Here is a 17,535-nt window from a genome sequence, read left to right on the forward strand (position 1 = left end):
AGGCACAGTTCTCTCTAAACTCTCAGTTCATGCAGAGGTGGGCAACAGTTAACAACCTTCAAGTGTCTCTTGCCTTGAAAACCCAATGGAGTAGCCATAAGTCAGCTGTAACTTGATGACAGGCTCACACACAATGTTGCTTACCTATATGACCTGCCTTCAACAGCCCCTTTCCCCTTATTAAGCTTCTCCTAAGAGGGAAAGACACTAAAAATCTGGCCAGAAGCGCTGCAGGGGAGTCTGTTCGTGAATTACCATTTAAGGGGCAACCTACTATTCCTACAAATGTTGGAGGCCAGATCTTTAGGTGCTTAAATACTTGCACAGAAGGTATGACCTTAAGGGCTCTTGGCCTGTGACTTGCAGACTGTGGCCCTGAGTGAGTTGGCCCAGTGGATGCAGGCATCAGCCCAGGAATTGAACTTCGCACAGTCTATTGTCCACATTGTTTTTTCTTATAAGTTACACCAACAGGCACAAAAGTGGGACAGAAATACATACATAGTGCAGATTTTGCAAAGACATAGAGACATAAACTACTGAGTGAACTGGTGCAAAGAAGTCCCACAAGAACCAGGTTGTTTATTTACTAGTCTTTTAAAGAGTCATAAAATACAGTTATTTTACAAAAATACTGCTTTTAGACTGAGGAAAAAGACATTAATATGAATGCTCTCTTAACACTTCACACATGTGGCAAACAATTTACATTTACAAACTTATAATAGTTTAAATTCTAGATTGTTAAAGTAAATGTTCATTTTTTTGTCGACATTTAAAAAATCAGAGTAACAGCCTAGGTATTGTGATGCATACCTCACTACAGATTTGATAATGAAAATGCAGTTCTGATTGGAAGTGGCCTTTGACCAAGGTAACAGAATGAAGCCTAGCACAACTGTGTCCATCGGCATAAATAATGGTTTTCAATGAAGGAGTCTTTTTCTTTTCAGCGCTGTGTGTACAAATATGGTGACCTCGCTCCAAAGTGCCCAGTGCAAAAGAAAGGCACATCTGTTCACCAACTTGATAAAAGGGAGGGATTCACTGCTTTCTGATTTCCCTCTCCCCCACTGTGCTACCCCCCACTTTTAAGAAATCTCCCAACCCCCAGGAGAGGCTAGGGAACAGGGTTCAAGGGACTCCAATGGAAAAGGGGGCAGGTAATCCTCTGGTACGTGCACAGACCACCACACTCACCTCAGCTCATCTATTTAAAATTGCTGTGTGTGATTGTCAAGTAGGCAGCTATAAAACCCTAAACTGTTACAAAATGGCATTGAAAATTAGCTGAGGGAGTTCGGCTTTCTAGGGCTGCGCTACTTCAAGTGTGTGTTTTTGATCTGCTGCCAATTAACCAAAGAAATCTGTAAACTAAGTGGTAACTTAAATCTATATTGATTACATCAGTGTGTTGCTATGTTCTTAATATTTTTTTCTCAGTGAGCTTTTTTTAACATTGTTCTACAAATAAATCATATTCCCCATACCTCCAAGTGTTCCTATTATCATCTCGTCCTTCAATAAACCAAGTACATTATTGAGGAGGAAGACTGATAACAACTAAATCTCACGTAGAACTTCCAGAGGCTCACAATTCTCCACCCCACCCCCTATCAATTCTTGGGTAAGTCCTCTGGCCCACAGGAGCAGCATTTGGGTTGTCACAGTAAAGGGGATAATGTGAAATACCCCACCCCAATTCCAAAAATTCAAGAAGGGATCCAAATCAATGTTTGGCACTAATATCTACTGCCACCACGATGGCAAGTGACATCCAATATTATTCAAACTATGGAAAGTGAAACTTTATGGAAATAACTCAGATTCATCTAAATTGCATATTTACACTGCAGTTTTCTAAACCAGATGAATACCAAATACCCTTCTATCTCAATGTAAAATGCGGGTGGGTACTATTAATATTGCAACACATTTCAGGCGTGCAGCCAGTTTCACGCTTTTTAAAACGTGGCAATTTTGTTAGACGCTGACTGGCTATGGTGTCATGCAGCTGACATTCATCAATCTAGCATCTGTTCTCAAACTCCTCTATGCTAGTTCTGTAAAAATGGTGGATGCTCCCAAGATGCATCTTACATTGAAGCTGGAACCTTACTATTTACTGAGGCAGACTTAAAGAGACCTTGAGTCATCAGAAGTGTGTCACAGAACAGTAGTTCAGTGTGTTTGTCTCAGCTGAGAAAAAAATGGCAGCATTATTTCAGTAAAATGAATCGACAGAATGACTTGGTTGCTAACTTTTTAAAAGTCCATGAAATACAGAAATATGGGGCTGGTTCATCTCAGATGGAAGGTTCAGGGTCTGGACAGCAGAGTGCTGAACATTTTCCTGAAGACTGCTTCAAATTTAAATGAAGCTTCCACAAATGCCTCTGAAATGAATTGCTTCACAACCCACTGAACAAGGCCCACATGACATACATGAAGACTCAAGTCCAACAATACTTGGCTGCGCAAAGCACATCAAAACCATCCACACATCAAATTGCTGAGGTGATAGAATGATTCATTTTTCTACTGTGGGAAAGTCATGAGTGACTTGTTCTGAGGTATGTGTTGTGTCTGTGAAGGATGTCTATTAGGGACAGCTTCTGTTCTGAAGGTCCTTGTTCAAGCTCTGACGTTTTACGCCTGGACCATCTCTGCTGGGATGAGATTCCCTGTCGTATCCAGCTGCATACATTTACACGAACATGCAGAGACAGGGCATTCAGTATGATCTCTGGAAAAAGAGAAAAAGCATAATTTTTTTTTAAAAAACCTGGCATCCCAGAAATCATTAAAAATAAAACAAGGATAATCAAACAATTTGGATGTGCCTTCAGAACTACTGTGCCCTTGCCTGTTGCAGAATGAGTCTCATGGGAGGTGCTAGCCTACAAATCCAAGAAACCAGCTACAGACCAAGATTATGTGACCATTCATTCAGCTACCTTACCTGAACCAGCTGAGCATGTGTCCCGCATGACCGCCATGCCTACAGTTGTGACACCAGGTAAACCAGTTGTTGAACTGAGCTAGTTTTTTGTCTTTGCTGAGATCTACCTTTTCATCTGACTTGGATCCTCCTGCGTGTGAGGGGAAAAAATTATTCCAGTCGTTTGCTTCCATAGTAATTAAAATTGGCTACTTAAAAATGGGCAGAAACAGAGTTTTGATGTGGAGAACTTCGGGGATGGATAAGTAATGTGGTAGTCAAAACAATGTCATATAGTCCACCCTCCAAAGTATCTATTTTCTCTTGGGAACTGATCTACCTGATCTGGAGATGAGTTATAACTGCAAGGATTCCCAAGTCCCACAGATCTATGCATTTATTCATGATTGTCATAGAAAAAGAGAGACTGTCCCTAAGAAGTCAAGAATTCTTAACTCTCAGACAAACTTGTATCAAATACCTGCCACCTATATGCCCAAAACTCACGTCACTTAAAATGAAGTCCATTCAGTGATCATCTAATAGTACTCTGGAAATGCCATCTAGTACAAGTAAGTGCATAGATTAGATCAAAGTATCACTTAGTACCTTAAGAGAGTCAACAATAGAACAAAAGTTGATAAAATGCAGATCCAAGCCAACAGCAACTTTAATTAGTCTATCCTAAAAGGTTCCCATGCGAATAGTTCTTTAGAAAAGCAAATGTCTGTACATCAATGCCACAACCCTATGCGTCAACACAGAAAAATGATCAAATCTGGAGCCATACCTGGGCAGCTGGAAACTGGAGTTCCCATATTTATTAGACAAAGTGCACAGCGAGGGAGGGGCTTGCGGCAACCAGGGCAACTTGTGACCTTGGATTTGGTGGGGGATCCACTGACGCCATACTGACTAAAACCTCGACCCTGATGTGGAATGGCTGAGCAGCTGTAGGAGATGGATTTTCCACAAAAATTGCAGCTGACAAACACCTTTGCAGATAGGGAAAAATATACAGAAGAGACATGATATTTAAATAACAAATCCCAGCTTACTCTCTGAGATTTGGTTGATGGGCTAGGAAAGACTATTGATGTAAATTTCAATTAGGTATCTTGTGCAGATTATAACCCATGAGACCCTAGAGGAGAAAAGATTATTTTCAAACAACTGAGAGAGGAACTGGAAGAAAGCCGCTATTCTCCTCACTTTGCCATTTCAAAGTTGGTACAATGGACAATACTTATTTGAAAAGGAGCATAGTACTCAAATGCAAAGTTCACAATTCAACCAGGGCATTAGTGACAAATTCACATCTTGTTACAACTGGAGTTTTTTTTGGTGGGGAGAGGGTCTGCAGTGTTACTTATATTGGAGGGCTTCCAGGTCTCACAACTGCTTTCAGGATTATTCTGATTTCTATAACTGCTGATTAAGTGTAGCATACTATGAACCACAGGTCCTCAGATGCTCAGGAGAAAGGTAAGGATATAAATATTTTAAATATATTAAAACAAAGGAGAACAGAAAAAATATATATTTTTTAATTACAAAGCCCATCTTTTTTTGACCTAGTGGGTTGGGTCCAATCATCTTTTCCACTAGATAGAAAAAGACCACTGGGAAAGTCCATGCTGGACCCCTGGAAAAGATCATGAGACCTGCAAGGACAAAAGCTACGTGTGATTCACAGTTGTAGTAAGGAGAAGATTTAGTTAAGGCTGAGCAAAAAGGCAGGCTGAATCCAATATGGTGGTTTGACACATCTGTCGGCTGCCAATGAAACAGCTGGCTTTATTTCTTACATCAAGTGACTATTGCAACATCCTCTCTCTATCTCTCTGCCTCTTGGGAAACCATGACTGCCTTCCACCAAAATTCAGCAATGTCCAGCATTCATTAGAGTGAAGAACGCAACGAAGTGAGCAAGTCCTGCCTTCTGCAACATTACGTTTATGAGTGACAAACAGCCTATTTACAATTAGCACACTCAATATTTTAGTCATTATATACCATTTCATGTGTGTTAGTTCTACTTATTCAGGACAATCGGAGCTATGTTTACCTGTGCTAAGGGTTTTGAGCTAGGATCCAGCTTACTCCTGTGGATGTCAAATTCTGCTCGTTTGTGCCAAAACCTCCAGGCATCCAAGAGGTTCCGATAGTTTTCAATCCAATATTGAACCCGCTCATCTTTAAGCACCTCAGAGGGAGAACCCTGAAAGCAGGCATACGTCAGCTAAGCAAATACACATACATGGGCAAAATGAATGCTTCTTAACAAGTTTGTGATGAACGGGAAGATTAAGGCTACAATCTGAAACATGCTTACTAGGTAGTAATTCTCTTTAAACTAAGTGGGATTTCCTTCTGAACAAACATGTTCATGATTGTACTGGAAAAATTCTGCCACTTTTGCTGACTGTACAAAATAAGCGGGGTTAACTTTTCAAAAAGCAGGGTTCTGCTTGTATATTGCGCACCAGGATTATTTTTGAACTCGGCCGCAGGCATTATAAAGGAAAGGCACATTACAAAATATTGGGAAAGAGACAAAGACAGCTAGTGTCTGATCAAGAAAGCAAATCTGTCTAATCAAACATGGCAGTCAGGCTGAGGTAATATAAATCCAGGCAATGTGCAAAGCGGAGACTAATAAAAATGAGTATGGAATTGTTGCAAAAGTTGCACTCTGGATTTATTTCAGAGAGAAATACGAACCTGTAACATACAATAGCTTGCCGTCTGAACATCTCCTGTTCTGTCAACATAACTTTCCATTAAATCCACCCCGTCCTTCGTTAGTCCCGTCAGGAGTATTCCTTCTAAGTTCCCAGCTTCTTTCATTTCACTCGTTAATTTTTCAAGGAATCTATTCAACTACAAAAAGAAAAAAAAGATGATGATAAGAAATGGGACCCCCCCCCCCCCCCCCGCCGCATCCAAGCTGCAAATGTGGAGCAACTGAGCTCCATTACAGAATCCAGAGTTTCAATATCACATAATCAATATTTTGCAGGAAGGATAAGAAAGACTATCCATCAAAACATATTTCCAGAAGAAAACATATCAGCACCAGATCCTAAATTAAGCTATAAATGCTATTTTGCAAACAGATCCCCAAAGATTTTTTTTTATTAGCCTACACATCCCTGCCCATGCTATGGGTGCCTCCGTTATGGAGATTCAAGGGCATTCAGGGGATCAAAACAGAGTTTGTTCTTTTCCACTCAGTCGCTGAGAGGCAGTTATCTCTTGCCATAAAACAAGTGTCTGTTTACACACTTGTGCAGAAGGCCTTGGAAACAGCAAAACGAGCCCTTGAGCAACATCTGGGCAATCTCAAATGGCTTTTTTTGCGCCCAACCCAAGAAGACGACATGGAGGTTTGTCATTTTCATGCCATTGTTTTCTGGAAAGAATAGAGACTAAAGGGGATAAAAGAATAGCAAACTTGATGGTGTTACCTGAACATCAGTGAGGAATTTACAAGCAAATGCCACTCTGTCTCGTACTGCTACATTGCTTTCATACTAAAAGAATACAAAATACACTAGCATTAGCCAAAAAACTATTGTTGCTTCTTAATAGAAAGCCAGGGTTCTGTAGCTGTCATTAGCACTGGACAAGGCTCTGGAAGACCCAGCTTCAAATTTCCACTCTGCCACTCTGGGTGACTTTGGGCCAATCAGTCTCTCTCTGTCTCTCTCAGCCTAGTCTAGCTCACAGTGCTGTGATGAGATTAACGGTATACTGCCCTGAGCTCACTGGCAAGACAAAAGATTACCAAAAACTCCATCCGTAAATTGTGTTAAATTATACAAACTCCTGTATATACTAAAAGGTATATAAACTAGTGATCACAGCCAATTATATTATTATTAATCTTTTAAGTGATAAACTGGGTTGGATCCTATGAACCATGAGTGGAGTTCCACCTGTGAAACTAGTTTCCTTCATCCCCCTCCTGTTGCAGCCCCTCTTCCCGGCCTCCCTAAGTTCTCCTGAAGGTCAAGGAACCCTCAGAAATAGAGCATGATGCAGCCAAGGAGTCTACAATGTGGCTGGTGGTGTAAATGTGAGGAAATTGCAGAACCTTTGCTTGCCTGAGCAGAAGCGCCTTCCATTTACAGAAGAGAAGGAGTGTGAACTCCATATTTTGTTTCCTGTACAATATTTAGGTCCAGCGTTGTTTACAAGCCGTTGCTCGTTGGTTGAGAGCGAGTCACTGAAATTAAATCCAGCGACCCTGTGGCTGGGTCGCGGGGAGCGTCCAGTGGACTTTTGCCTGCCTACGCTGGATGGCAAGGCCTTACATCTAGCCTTGTCTGTCAAAAGCCTGGGGGTAACTTTGAACCCGGCATTGTTGCTAGAGGTCCAGGTTACTCGAACAGTCCCGGTAACTTTCAATCATTTGCAGCAGGCACGGTGACTGGCCCCATATCTCTCCCTTTCTGACCTGGACACAGTGATCCACGCAATAGTCACCTCCAGGCTTGATTATTGTAACTCACTTTACACTGGCCTGCCTTTGACTGTGATCTGGAAACATAAACTTGTGCAACACGCAGCAGCCAGGCTCCTTACCGGGGCATCTAGCCAGGACTGGATTACACCGGTCCTGTTCCATCTTCACTGCCTGCCAATCGAGTTTCGGATCATGTTCAAAGTGTTGGTGTTGACTTTCAAGGATGTGAGCGGCCTTGAGCCTGCATATCTGAGGGACCGCGTCTCCCTGTATTGCCCTGATAGATCCTTCTGTTCCTTGGAGTACCTATTAGAGGTCCCTGGCCTGAAAAACATCCAGCTGGCATCTACATGGGCCAGGGCCTTTATGGCCCTGGCCCCTTTCTGGTGGAACAGGCTCCCTAAAGAGACCAGGGCCCTGCAGAACTTGCAAAGTTTCCGCAGGGCCTGTAAAACGGACTCTCGTGGGCACAGGGGGTGGGGTTGGGGGGTTCTGTCGCCATCTGTTACTACATCGTTCCTAATTTTTGGTATTATACTGATTACTGTCTCTGCTTGTTGGGTTTTATTACTATATGATTATGATTAATTTATTGTTTTATATTTGTTGTTCACCGCCCTGAACCCTTCGGGGGAGGGTGGTTTATAAATCTAACTATAAATAAATAAGTAAGTAAGTAAAATAACTACCGCAGGTCAAGTTTCCCCATTCTTTCCACATTTCCATATATATGTATTTTGTGGCAGGATTTACCAAAACTCCATCGTAGGAACCCGACTCGCTCGTCAGAAATGCAAACATTGCACACAGGTAAGGGTTGTTTAGCTGCAACCGCAGAGTGCTACACATCTCTCTCCACAAGGAGTTCTTCTCATCTGTGTAGCCGGATAATGCCATGGCCACAACATTGAGATTGAGGTCACCTGCATAGTCAGAAACAAAGAAGAACACAATCAATCAATATTTTCAACAACTGATTGACGACACATAAACATGGACATTTATTCTGAAATTCAACTTGCTCTGCAAGGTAAAGCAAAGCCACTCAAAGGACCTGCTTGTCAAAAAGCGGGATGTACCAGGCATCCCTAAAATGGTACCAACTGATGTTCTTCCTGAAGCCCACTGGCTTCTTATGCTCACTTCTCCAAAGCAAATAGCCAGCCCAGGGTTTCTTTCACTTTACTGGAGGATGATGTACTTTACAAGAACCCAGGAGACATGACCTTTGTGGACGCAAAAGCACCCATTCAGAAGAAGCTCCCTTCATCGTATACAGATGCTTGGTTTGCAGTCAGCCAACATTTTGTGGTTGGCCCCAGAACCCCTGGTCAGCTATCTTGTTGAGATACCCACTTCCTATTCTCAACCTTTCAAAACTGCCCATAGGTTTAATAAGGCTGAGAACCCCCCAAATAAGCAGATGATATGCAACTACCTGGTCACAATGAAGAGTTGTTCTGTCAGTTAAAGTCCTTCACTACAGAGAACAGGAGAAATTTCAACATGGGCTGTTTCAGATGAGACCATCACATATAAATGTTTATTTTAATCATGCCTCTTAGAATGGCTACACAGACACCAGCAAAGAAATGTGGAGAGTGAATTGTCAGGTCCCCCCACTGATATGATATTTATGGCCCCAGCACAAGGCTGAGAAATGGCTATCCTTTTGGTCCAGTTACAAAAAGAAAAGGAATCTGTCAGTGTAGTTTAACACGCTGTGCTGCACATAATGGAACCCTTGAGAGGAAAGAAAAGGACTGTGAGTGCTGTTCCGCAAAAACTGGAGTAAGCACTCAGAAGAAGAATTTGAAAAGCGCTGTAAGGGAATAGGTCTCAGAAGGATTTCCCTTTAACTTTTCTCACAGAATGCTATTGGACACAATGGAAATGATCCTTAGGTAAGCAGAAGGCAACCAACCTACATGAGGAGAGTGTCTTTGTAGCCAGTCCTTGGTAAAGTCTGTATCTTGGGAGTGAGGTCATTTCAGTTGTCTGCCTGGTCTAAGTCCTACCCATGCCAGCCATTTTGTAGCTTAGCAGAAAGGGACTGATAGAAACCAAAGCCCTTTCCATTGACCAGAGGGGCTCCATCCAATGTCCAGCTTTCATCAATGTGTACTTAATATTGAATCGATATTTATTATAAGTTCTTATGTGTAGAATTAGAAAAGGCGGGTTCAAAAAGACATAATATATTGGAGGAAAATAAATCAGTAATAGGTGTGCGTAGTCTCACTTTATGACCGTATCTAAAACAAAGCCTTGAACATCATTCAGCACAACTGGAGTTGCGCCATGCAAATCATAACTTTGCTTCTTCCACCCTTCCACTGCAGTCCTCTGTGATTCCTGAATACTGTTTCATAAGTATTGTCTCCACAGGTCAGACCACATGGGGGATTGATGTGGAGAGGACTGCAGCAAGAGGGTGGAACTGGCAAAAATCACCTCTGCCTCCTGAACAAGAGCAAGTGGAAAGGGAGGTCAGGATCCAAGCCTGAGTGATGCATACACACACACATACAAATCCCAGGCACCTAGAAATTTCAGTTCAGGATCTAGTACAGGGGTCTGTAACCAATTGGCCATGCTGGCAGGGGCTGATGGGATTTGTAGTTCATGAACATCTGGAGAGCCACAGGTTGCAGACCCCTGATCTAGTATTTTCAGCAACTCTCAAAGGAAGTACAAAGGGTTGGATTTAACCAGTTCTTCCACTGGTAAGAAACAGGTCTCTTTGACCATCAAAAAGACATGGGACCTGCATGAATAAAAGCACTCTGGAACAAGGGCTGCATAAGGCTAGGAATTGGCCAACACTAACTGAAACCATGCTTCAATCCAGTCCAAAGCCTGTTTATCAACAACAACAAGCCTTTATTGGTATTGAAAAGCTTGTTTATCATTTCACCTCAGAATGTTTTGCTGTGTAACAGAAACGTGCAAGAAGTTTTTGTCAGGGCCATTTTATACAGGAATTAATTTATCATCACTGAATTTATTTCTTAATCAGTTGCAGTTCTGTATTGGTTCCAGTATTTAATGAAACGAAGCATTTTAAGGCAACTGTGGAATCATGAGAGAATGGGGAGAAGTTAGGTAAGGTAATGATAATTAGGAAATATGGCTATTAAAACCTCGACAGGCCAAAAAAATTAGTCTGGTCGCTAAAGTCTGTGCAGGCTCCAAGAGCCTAAGAACATTTGTCAAATCCTAATACAGTGGTGGCGAACCTTTGGCACTCCAGATGTTATGGACTACAATTCCCATCAGCCCCTGCCAGCATGGCCAATTGGCCATGCTGGCAGGGGCTGATGGGAATTGTAGTCCATAACATCTGGAGTGCCAAAGGTTTGCCACCACGGCCCTAATGTGTACGCACGCACAAAACACCCAATCAGAAGAAGACACCTTTTCCTGAAGAAGCTCCTTTGTTCAGTATCTGTATCGCTCGTCGTATGTCTGAGTTGAAGAGTGCTACAGCAGCAGCTCGCTCCCAATCTCCTTCTTGTTCCAAAGAGTTTAGGAAAGGTTCCACATCGACATCCGTGCCCTTCTTGATCCATCCACACAGCTGCAAAGCCAGCAATCTCTCCTCGCTGAGATACTGAATAATATCTGCCTGTCGATCAGACCCACTCCGGCTATGCCTGAGGTTCTCTGTTGTCCCTAAAGAACAATTGATTGCACAGACAGAACAATGCAAACTTTTAGCCTACAAAAACAGGCAGAGCTAAAATACCAATATTGCACAATCTTCTTTTCGTCACTATGTTCACTAAATGCCTTTCGCCTTTTTGTGCTAGCAGTAACCAAGTTCTGGAGCAAGAAATGGTCATACCATGATTGGATCCCGTAGATCCATTCCCTCAGTGCAGGCACCTTCCTCTAGCAGCTTGCCCTTATGCAAGCTGCTGAGAATCCAAACCACAGGACAGTGTACCAACAGCCTTTGCAACAAGGCATGGAAACAACATTTGCTATTCACAAAGTGGATTCCAGCAACTGAAAATTACTGTGGCCTTTCTTGTTGGGCTGCACAATTTTTAAAAATTGGGAAAACCCCTAAAACCAGTTACAGAATCTGGCTCAGAGAAGACTTTAAATGGTGATAGGAGGTGTCTTCTGGGCCAGAGTGGAGGCTCAGAACATACACTTGGAAAAGACAGTGTTCAAAGAATGACATTTTATTTTAAAAATGCATTCCCTCAAAGACTGGAGTGGTACACAGGCGTTGCTTATTCCTCCATCTTTCAATAATTCTCTCAGGTAGGCTGGGTCGGCCAATCTCCTTCTCTCATTTAAAGAAGTTTTGAACAAGATCTCAGGTAGAGGTCTCTCATCTCAACTACCACCTGATCCTTTTAAATAAAAATGCTAAGGATTGAACCTGGGACTTTCAGCAAGCAAAGCAAATGTTCTGCCACTGAGCAACAGCTCGAGGAATTATTTTAAATTATCAGACTGTACTTACCCATAGATGCCTTCACAATGGATTTGATGCCTGCATAAACTAAGGAACCCTTGTTTCCTGTTAATTTCTGATCCATATCCTCCGTATACTGTTTCATAAGTATTGTCAGGTATAGGAAACTGGGTAAATTATTAACAGCAGTTAAGGGGGGGGGATGTTGTGCTGCTGTGAATGATACCATGTGTATTTGGGAGATATTTCTGCTGAAGATAAGAATATATTCATAATGAACTTCTCTGCACCAATTTTTCTTATAAGATCTGCTGGTGTAAATTGTGCTGGTTGAGTAATAAGAATATGGAGTCACAGCCAAAGGTTCCATTCCATTAACTGTGGACATTCTTCTGACACAAGCAGCTTTTCACTGCTGTGATACACATCATTTGCTGGCTGAAGACTCCACTGTTAGCATAACAGAGCCTGGGTCCTTACTACTCCTTGCCCAGAAGTCTCTCTTCTCTACCTCCTCCACGTCACTTAAAGCCCTAGGCCACCAACTCTCCTACCAATCTTCCCTTCACTTCTGAGCAGTAGAAACAGACACATCAAGATAGTCAAGGGAATAGAGAATCCCTTTCACTTGCCATCAGAACGTGATTGTTGCCTAACAATGTTGACCTGCTAGATTTTTGCGGCATCTTTCTGACACAACTGAAGGGGAAACTTTACCTTTACCTTCTGTCATATTATTTATTTTAATAGGTTTTTACCAGCCAAGAAGCTCAAGTCAGTGTGCATCATTTCCCCTGCCTTTTTATCCTCACAATGGCCCTGCGAGGCTGAGAGTTACTGGCCCTGAGCCACCCATCAAGTGGGGATCTCAGACTGGGTCTGACATCACAACCATGACACCACACTGGCTTTTAAAAGACACAGCATCTGTAAAGGATATAGTGCAGAGTGTACCAGAGTGACTTCAGCTGTGGGTCTTCATTTCCTGCCAGAATATGGTTTCGCCAGATCTGTTCCGTGTCAAGGCCATACCTGGATAAAGCCCTCAGACGCATTTTGGTGGCAATGTCTTTTTCAAGGGAATGGGCCTTTCCTTCTTCGGTGCACTCATACAAATGCCTCCCGCATGCCCACATCAAAGAGGTCACTGGACTCCATGCAAGTGAGATCCTTTCAAACACAGTAAAGTCTGACATGGTCCTGTTTGGAGTTACCACCACCATTCGATTTTGATTTGTGGGATGCCATGCAAAGGAAGCAATATAATGTTCACAGGGCTGCACACTTCTTTCAATGATTGTGGGTTCAGTTTCATCTATGGGCGTGGGAGTGTGCTGCATGTCATAGAGTTTGATGACATTACTATCTCTGGTCAAAGTAGCTAGCAATCCAGTCCTTGTAGGACACCAAGCCACTTTCGTTAAGGGTTTTGGTTGTTCCAGTAGGGTCAAAACAGGCTTTTCAAACTTTCTGAGATCCCATATGGCAACCTGACCTTCATAGAAGGAAGCCACGCGATCGTGGAAAAATGGATCAACGCTGACTCCTTGAACAGCCTTGGTATTCACAAACATTTTTTGGCTTATATTCCTAAGGTCAAAGATAGCCAAGTTCCGATGCATTCCAGCTAAAAGAAGTTTCTGATCCCGTGGAAGCCAACAAAGAGAAAGGCAAGCATCATTCTGCCCCAATTCATAAAGTGGCTTTGTCACAACCAGCCCTGCTTCGGTGTCTCCAGAGGAAAGTCTAACCTTTTCAGTTGCAACTGGAATTTCTGGAGTGTATTTGCTACTGATGTCCCAGATTAGTACCGAGAAATCAGCCCGATGCTTATCCAGGCCAGCAGCAAGCCAATAGCCATCGAGTGGATTCCATGCTAAGGTGTTGCACTGCCGTGCATGTTTCGGAACAAATTCTTTTCCTATCAACTCCTTGGACTTTGAATTGTGATCTTGGCCAAGACTAGTAAGCACAACTCGGCCATTGGCCTGCCCAACCGCCAGGAGACATTCTGGATCGTATTTGGGGTACCAAGCCACACATTTCATATACGGGGTGTCTGAATTAATGGACAACAGAGTGGCTGTGGTTTCTTCCGATAAACGTAGTGATCCTGCTTTGAGCTCAGAACTTACAGCAGATTCGATGTGGTAGAGGCTCAGCTCAGAGTCACACACAACAAATCTATTTACATGATGTGGAGCCCACAAAATGTCAGGTTTAGAGCCACTCATGACTGCTCCCACTAATTGCTGAAAGGGAGATTATATTGTTGTTTGGAAGACTTGAGCCGCATTCATTCCTTTAGGTCCTGTTTAAAAAAAAACAGAGCAGTCTACAGTAACAAAACAATTCTACACTAGAATTTATGATTCATTCAATATCGCTCTGACTTTACCTTTCCCCAAATCCTTCAAAGAATTTCTTACATGGTTTATTTTTGCAAATAGTATTTTCTGTATCTTCTTCCTAATACTTGACAAAGACTATGTGTAGCAAAATATAATCACTGATAAAGTCACTGTGGTTCCCAATGCCTTCACAGGTTTATCAAATGAAAACAGTATGTGCATATTAAGCACTCCATATCCCACAACAATAGCTAAAAGTATGCTGGAACATCACTGGAGTCACACAACACCACAACACGTGGCAGATATGCAAGGACTACAGATCCATGAGCATCTATTTATTATCCACTGTAGATCTGGAAAAATGCTTCTTTTTAGAATAAATGCAAGATTTGTAATTATCAGGGTCTCAAGACCAGCACAGACCCTAGAACCATTTCCACTCTGCATGGGACACCTAGGCAAGTCAGAAGCAGTATTTCAAACAATTGTGTTTGCATGCCTCACCTCAGAGATACCCGCTGTGTTCATCTTAAAAGCCAATAATACAACACTCACAGATGTATGCTGGCACTTGCTAGGGTGAACAACACAAAGCATAACAGGTACACTGTTTTCTATGTTATGTATTAACTGCTGCATTTTAATTTATATTATTTAGAGATTAACTTATATTTAATTTTATGTTTATCTGTATTTGAATGTTGTTCACCGCCCAGAGCCCTTCGGGGGTTGGGCGGTATATAAGTTGAAACAATAAATAAATAAATAGTGATTTCCAACTTCTGTGACCAGTGGCTTAGGTGGAATACTGTTTACCAGCTGGCTTCCAATATTTGGTTCACTTTTTAAAAATTCTAATATTCATACTTTTCCCCATATGATAGCTTTAAAAAGAACTTTCCAAGGAATCCCCTAGGATGGAAGAGAGGAGTGTAAATGAATTATTAAACTAACATAATTGTCTACAAACATATTGTGGGCTAGATATTATGGAATGACAATCAGTTGCTTGCTACATCATACAATCCAGAACTCAATAATTCTTTCAAAGAACACAAGTCAGTCCAAGTGCCATAGTGGTTTGTGCTCACAGCATTTACACTACTTTATATAAGTACACCTGTGTATTTAATATGTAACCTCCTTCTAAGGCTAAGCAAAGTGCATGTCCTTTCTTTTCCCCGCCAAAAACTATCTAAGGACCAGCACCCCGTGGTATCATGCACGTGTCTGTTTAATGTCTTGCTAAACTAAGCTGATATAAACTGGCCTCAATAGTAAGTTACAAAAGCTTTCCCATGTTGTAATATTTTGCTCCGAAGTCTATGCAACCTAACCCCTTTTGTTCTTTTAATCTATGGATCTGTTTGCTATTGTTGATCTGATGTTTGCTGATGTTTGTCTGTTTTATGGGTCAATTGACCGCAACTATATATATATATATTTATCGAGAGAGAGAAATGTTATAAAAGCGCTCCCTATCTAGCCCCCTTACCAGCGTACCATCCCAATTCCCCGTCAGGGATTTCCGAGGCGAGTGACACTTGTAATCTTCTCTCCAGAGCCAGCAACGACTACTAGAACCACAGAATCAGAGTCGGAAGGTGCCACAGAGGCAACCTAGTCTAACCACCCTACTCAATCCAGGACTGCAGGTGCTCCGCCATCGCACAATCCATGGTAGCTGAGCTGACACGCGGAAAGGACTCACCCCGCAAGATCCCGGAACTGAGCCGGTCCGGAGGGAGTAAGGAGGCAGACACACAACAATTTCAAAGCGGCCCACCTTGTGCAATTTCTACTTCCGCCTTTCGGAACGGAAGAGCAAGAAAACGCCGTCACCACTTCCGGTGAGAGAGAGAGCAATACTTCCGGTGGGCGGGATCGCGTCTCCTTTTGCGGGGCTGCTCTTAGAATGCTCTCCTGTTTTTAGGTTTGCCGCCTCGAAGCGAAGCAGCCAATTCACAGTCGCTGATGCTCTCCTGTTGTAACTGCTTAGTAGTTTCCGAAGGAGGAGCGTCTGCCGAGTCAGACTCTTGCTCCGTTTTAGCCTCCTCCATATTAGGAAGGTTGCAATCCGACGCATGTGTTTATTGGGACATATTTTTTAAAGTTGCTAAAAATGGTGGAATCTTTTTCCAGGAATTTCCCAAGCCTCGGAGTTGCCAACGCTAACTAAGGAGATCCACATATGTTCGCAGGCTTATGTTCACATGACTTGGTACATCAAGAGACGGCATGTTTATAACGAGTTGCAATCGTTATAAATGAACTCGTTCCCCCTTTTTATAAATAGAAAACGAATTCATTTATAATGATTGCAACTCGTTATAAATATGCTGTGCTGAATCTACACGAGCATCACAGGTGTAAACGCTTTCAGTGGGAGGTTCATTTGAATGCATCACCATCCAGAATGTTGCTGGGGATCCGCATGTTGTTGAAAGTTCTCCATTGTAGATACTGTAGCTGGTATCAGCACTCAAATAAAGAAATGTGCCTTTGGAAGTGTATCCTATTTATGTTCTGCAGTTCCAGATTCAGTGACTATTATGCACATGGATCTCCTTAACTGGATCAGGATGGATGTGTCTTGTCTTTCAGGCAACTTTCTGTGCTAACTGCCACTGTAAGCAACTGACAGGACCCTTCCGCACATGCAGAATAATGCACTTGCAATCCACTTTCACAATTGTTTGCAAGTGGATTTTGCTATTTTGCAAAGTAAAATCCACTTGCAAAGTGCATTGAAAATGCCTTCTTCTGCATGTGCAGAAGAAGCCACAGACTAACAAAAACAAGACTGGTGTGGAGGAGCGCAGTTGGCATTTGAAAGTTAAAATCGTCACTTTCTTAAACTGAATCAGATGATGTACCATGGGGATCCACAAGGTGGGGCAAAATCTCTTAGTTCTGAAAATAGAAAAATTATATCCCCCTTTCCATAGTCAAGCCATCAAAAACTAAGGCAGTTTAACACAGAAAATGGAAAACATGACAGTTTTACTTTACCAGCTGACTTGCATGTTTCTAAGTCCATTGAAGCTAATGGTGTTAGAAGGGTGTAACTGCTTGTGAGGGCCCTGTTAATCTAGGAAAACTTCCTATCTGGTTCCATTCCAACTATCATAACCACTTAACAGAATTCTAGCCCGTGTGTGTGTGTCTGCGTGCCATCAAGTCACAGCTAACCTATGGCAACCCCATAGGATCTTCAGTGCTAGAGATGTTCAACCTCCACTTCATGATCCAGGTAGCCTTTGGAGGTTGCTCATCCAAATCTTAACTAGGGCTGATCCTGCTTAGCTTTGGAAATCTGATGAGATCAGGCTCTCCT

General features: G+C 42.3%; 1 protein-coding gene across 2 annotated transcripts; it reads right to left on the minus strand.

The window, feature by feature from the left end:
• Positions 1–562: 562 nt before the first annotated feature.
• Positions 563–16,007, minus strand: MIOS (meiosis regulator for oocyte development). Of its 2 annotated transcripts, none has more exons than XM_048511023.1 (11): positions 15,910–16,007; positions 12,785–14,155; positions 11,893–11,991; positions 10,830–11,087; positions 8,166–8,335; positions 6,412–6,477; positions 5,666–5,824; positions 5,010–5,162; positions 3,732–3,936; positions 2,963–3,092; positions 563–2,746 (listed from the first exon to the last, which is right to left on the minus strand). In XM_048511023.1, exons 2-11 carry the CDS (start codon positions 14,076–14,078, stop codon positions 2,650–2,652), a joined length of 2,631 nt encoding a protein of 876 aa, XP_048366980.1. In that variant the 5' UTR covers positions 14,079–14,155; positions 15,910–16,007; the 3' UTR covers positions 563–2,649. The 2 variants fall into 2 exon arrangements, with proteins under 2 accessions (XP_048366980.1, XP_048366979.1); XM_048511022.1 differs by lacking the exon at positions 15,910–16,007 and adding an exon at positions 15,702–15,899.
• Between the last annotated feature and the right edge of the window lie 1,528 nt (positions 16,008–17,535).

This window comes from Sphaerodactylus townsendi, linkage group LG11, assembly GCF_021028975.2.
Source record: "Sphaerodactylus townsendi isolate TG3544 linkage group LG11, MPM_Stown_v2.3, whole genome shotgun sequence".
Taxonomy (NCBI): domain Eukaryota; kingdom Metazoa; phylum Chordata; class Lepidosauria; order Squamata; family Sphaerodactylidae; genus Sphaerodactylus; species Sphaerodactylus townsendi.

What these genes read in the sequence shown, in the direction of transcription:
- MIOS (XM_048511023.1), bottom strand. Translation starts at nt 14,078, where the DNA reads ATGAGTGGCTCTAAACCTGACATTTTGTGGGCTCCACATCATGTAAAT. An exon ending in AGGAGCTTCTTCAGGAAAAG is followed by an intron (nt 8,336 to 10,829) that starts GTGTCTTCTTCT and finishes CTGACTATGCAG; the next exon opens with GTGACCTCAATCTCAATGTT. An exon ending in CACATGCTCAGCTGGTTCAG is followed by an intron (nt 2,747 to 2,962) that starts GTAAGGTAGCTG and finishes CTCTTTTTCCAG; the next exon opens with AGATCATACTGAATGCCCTG.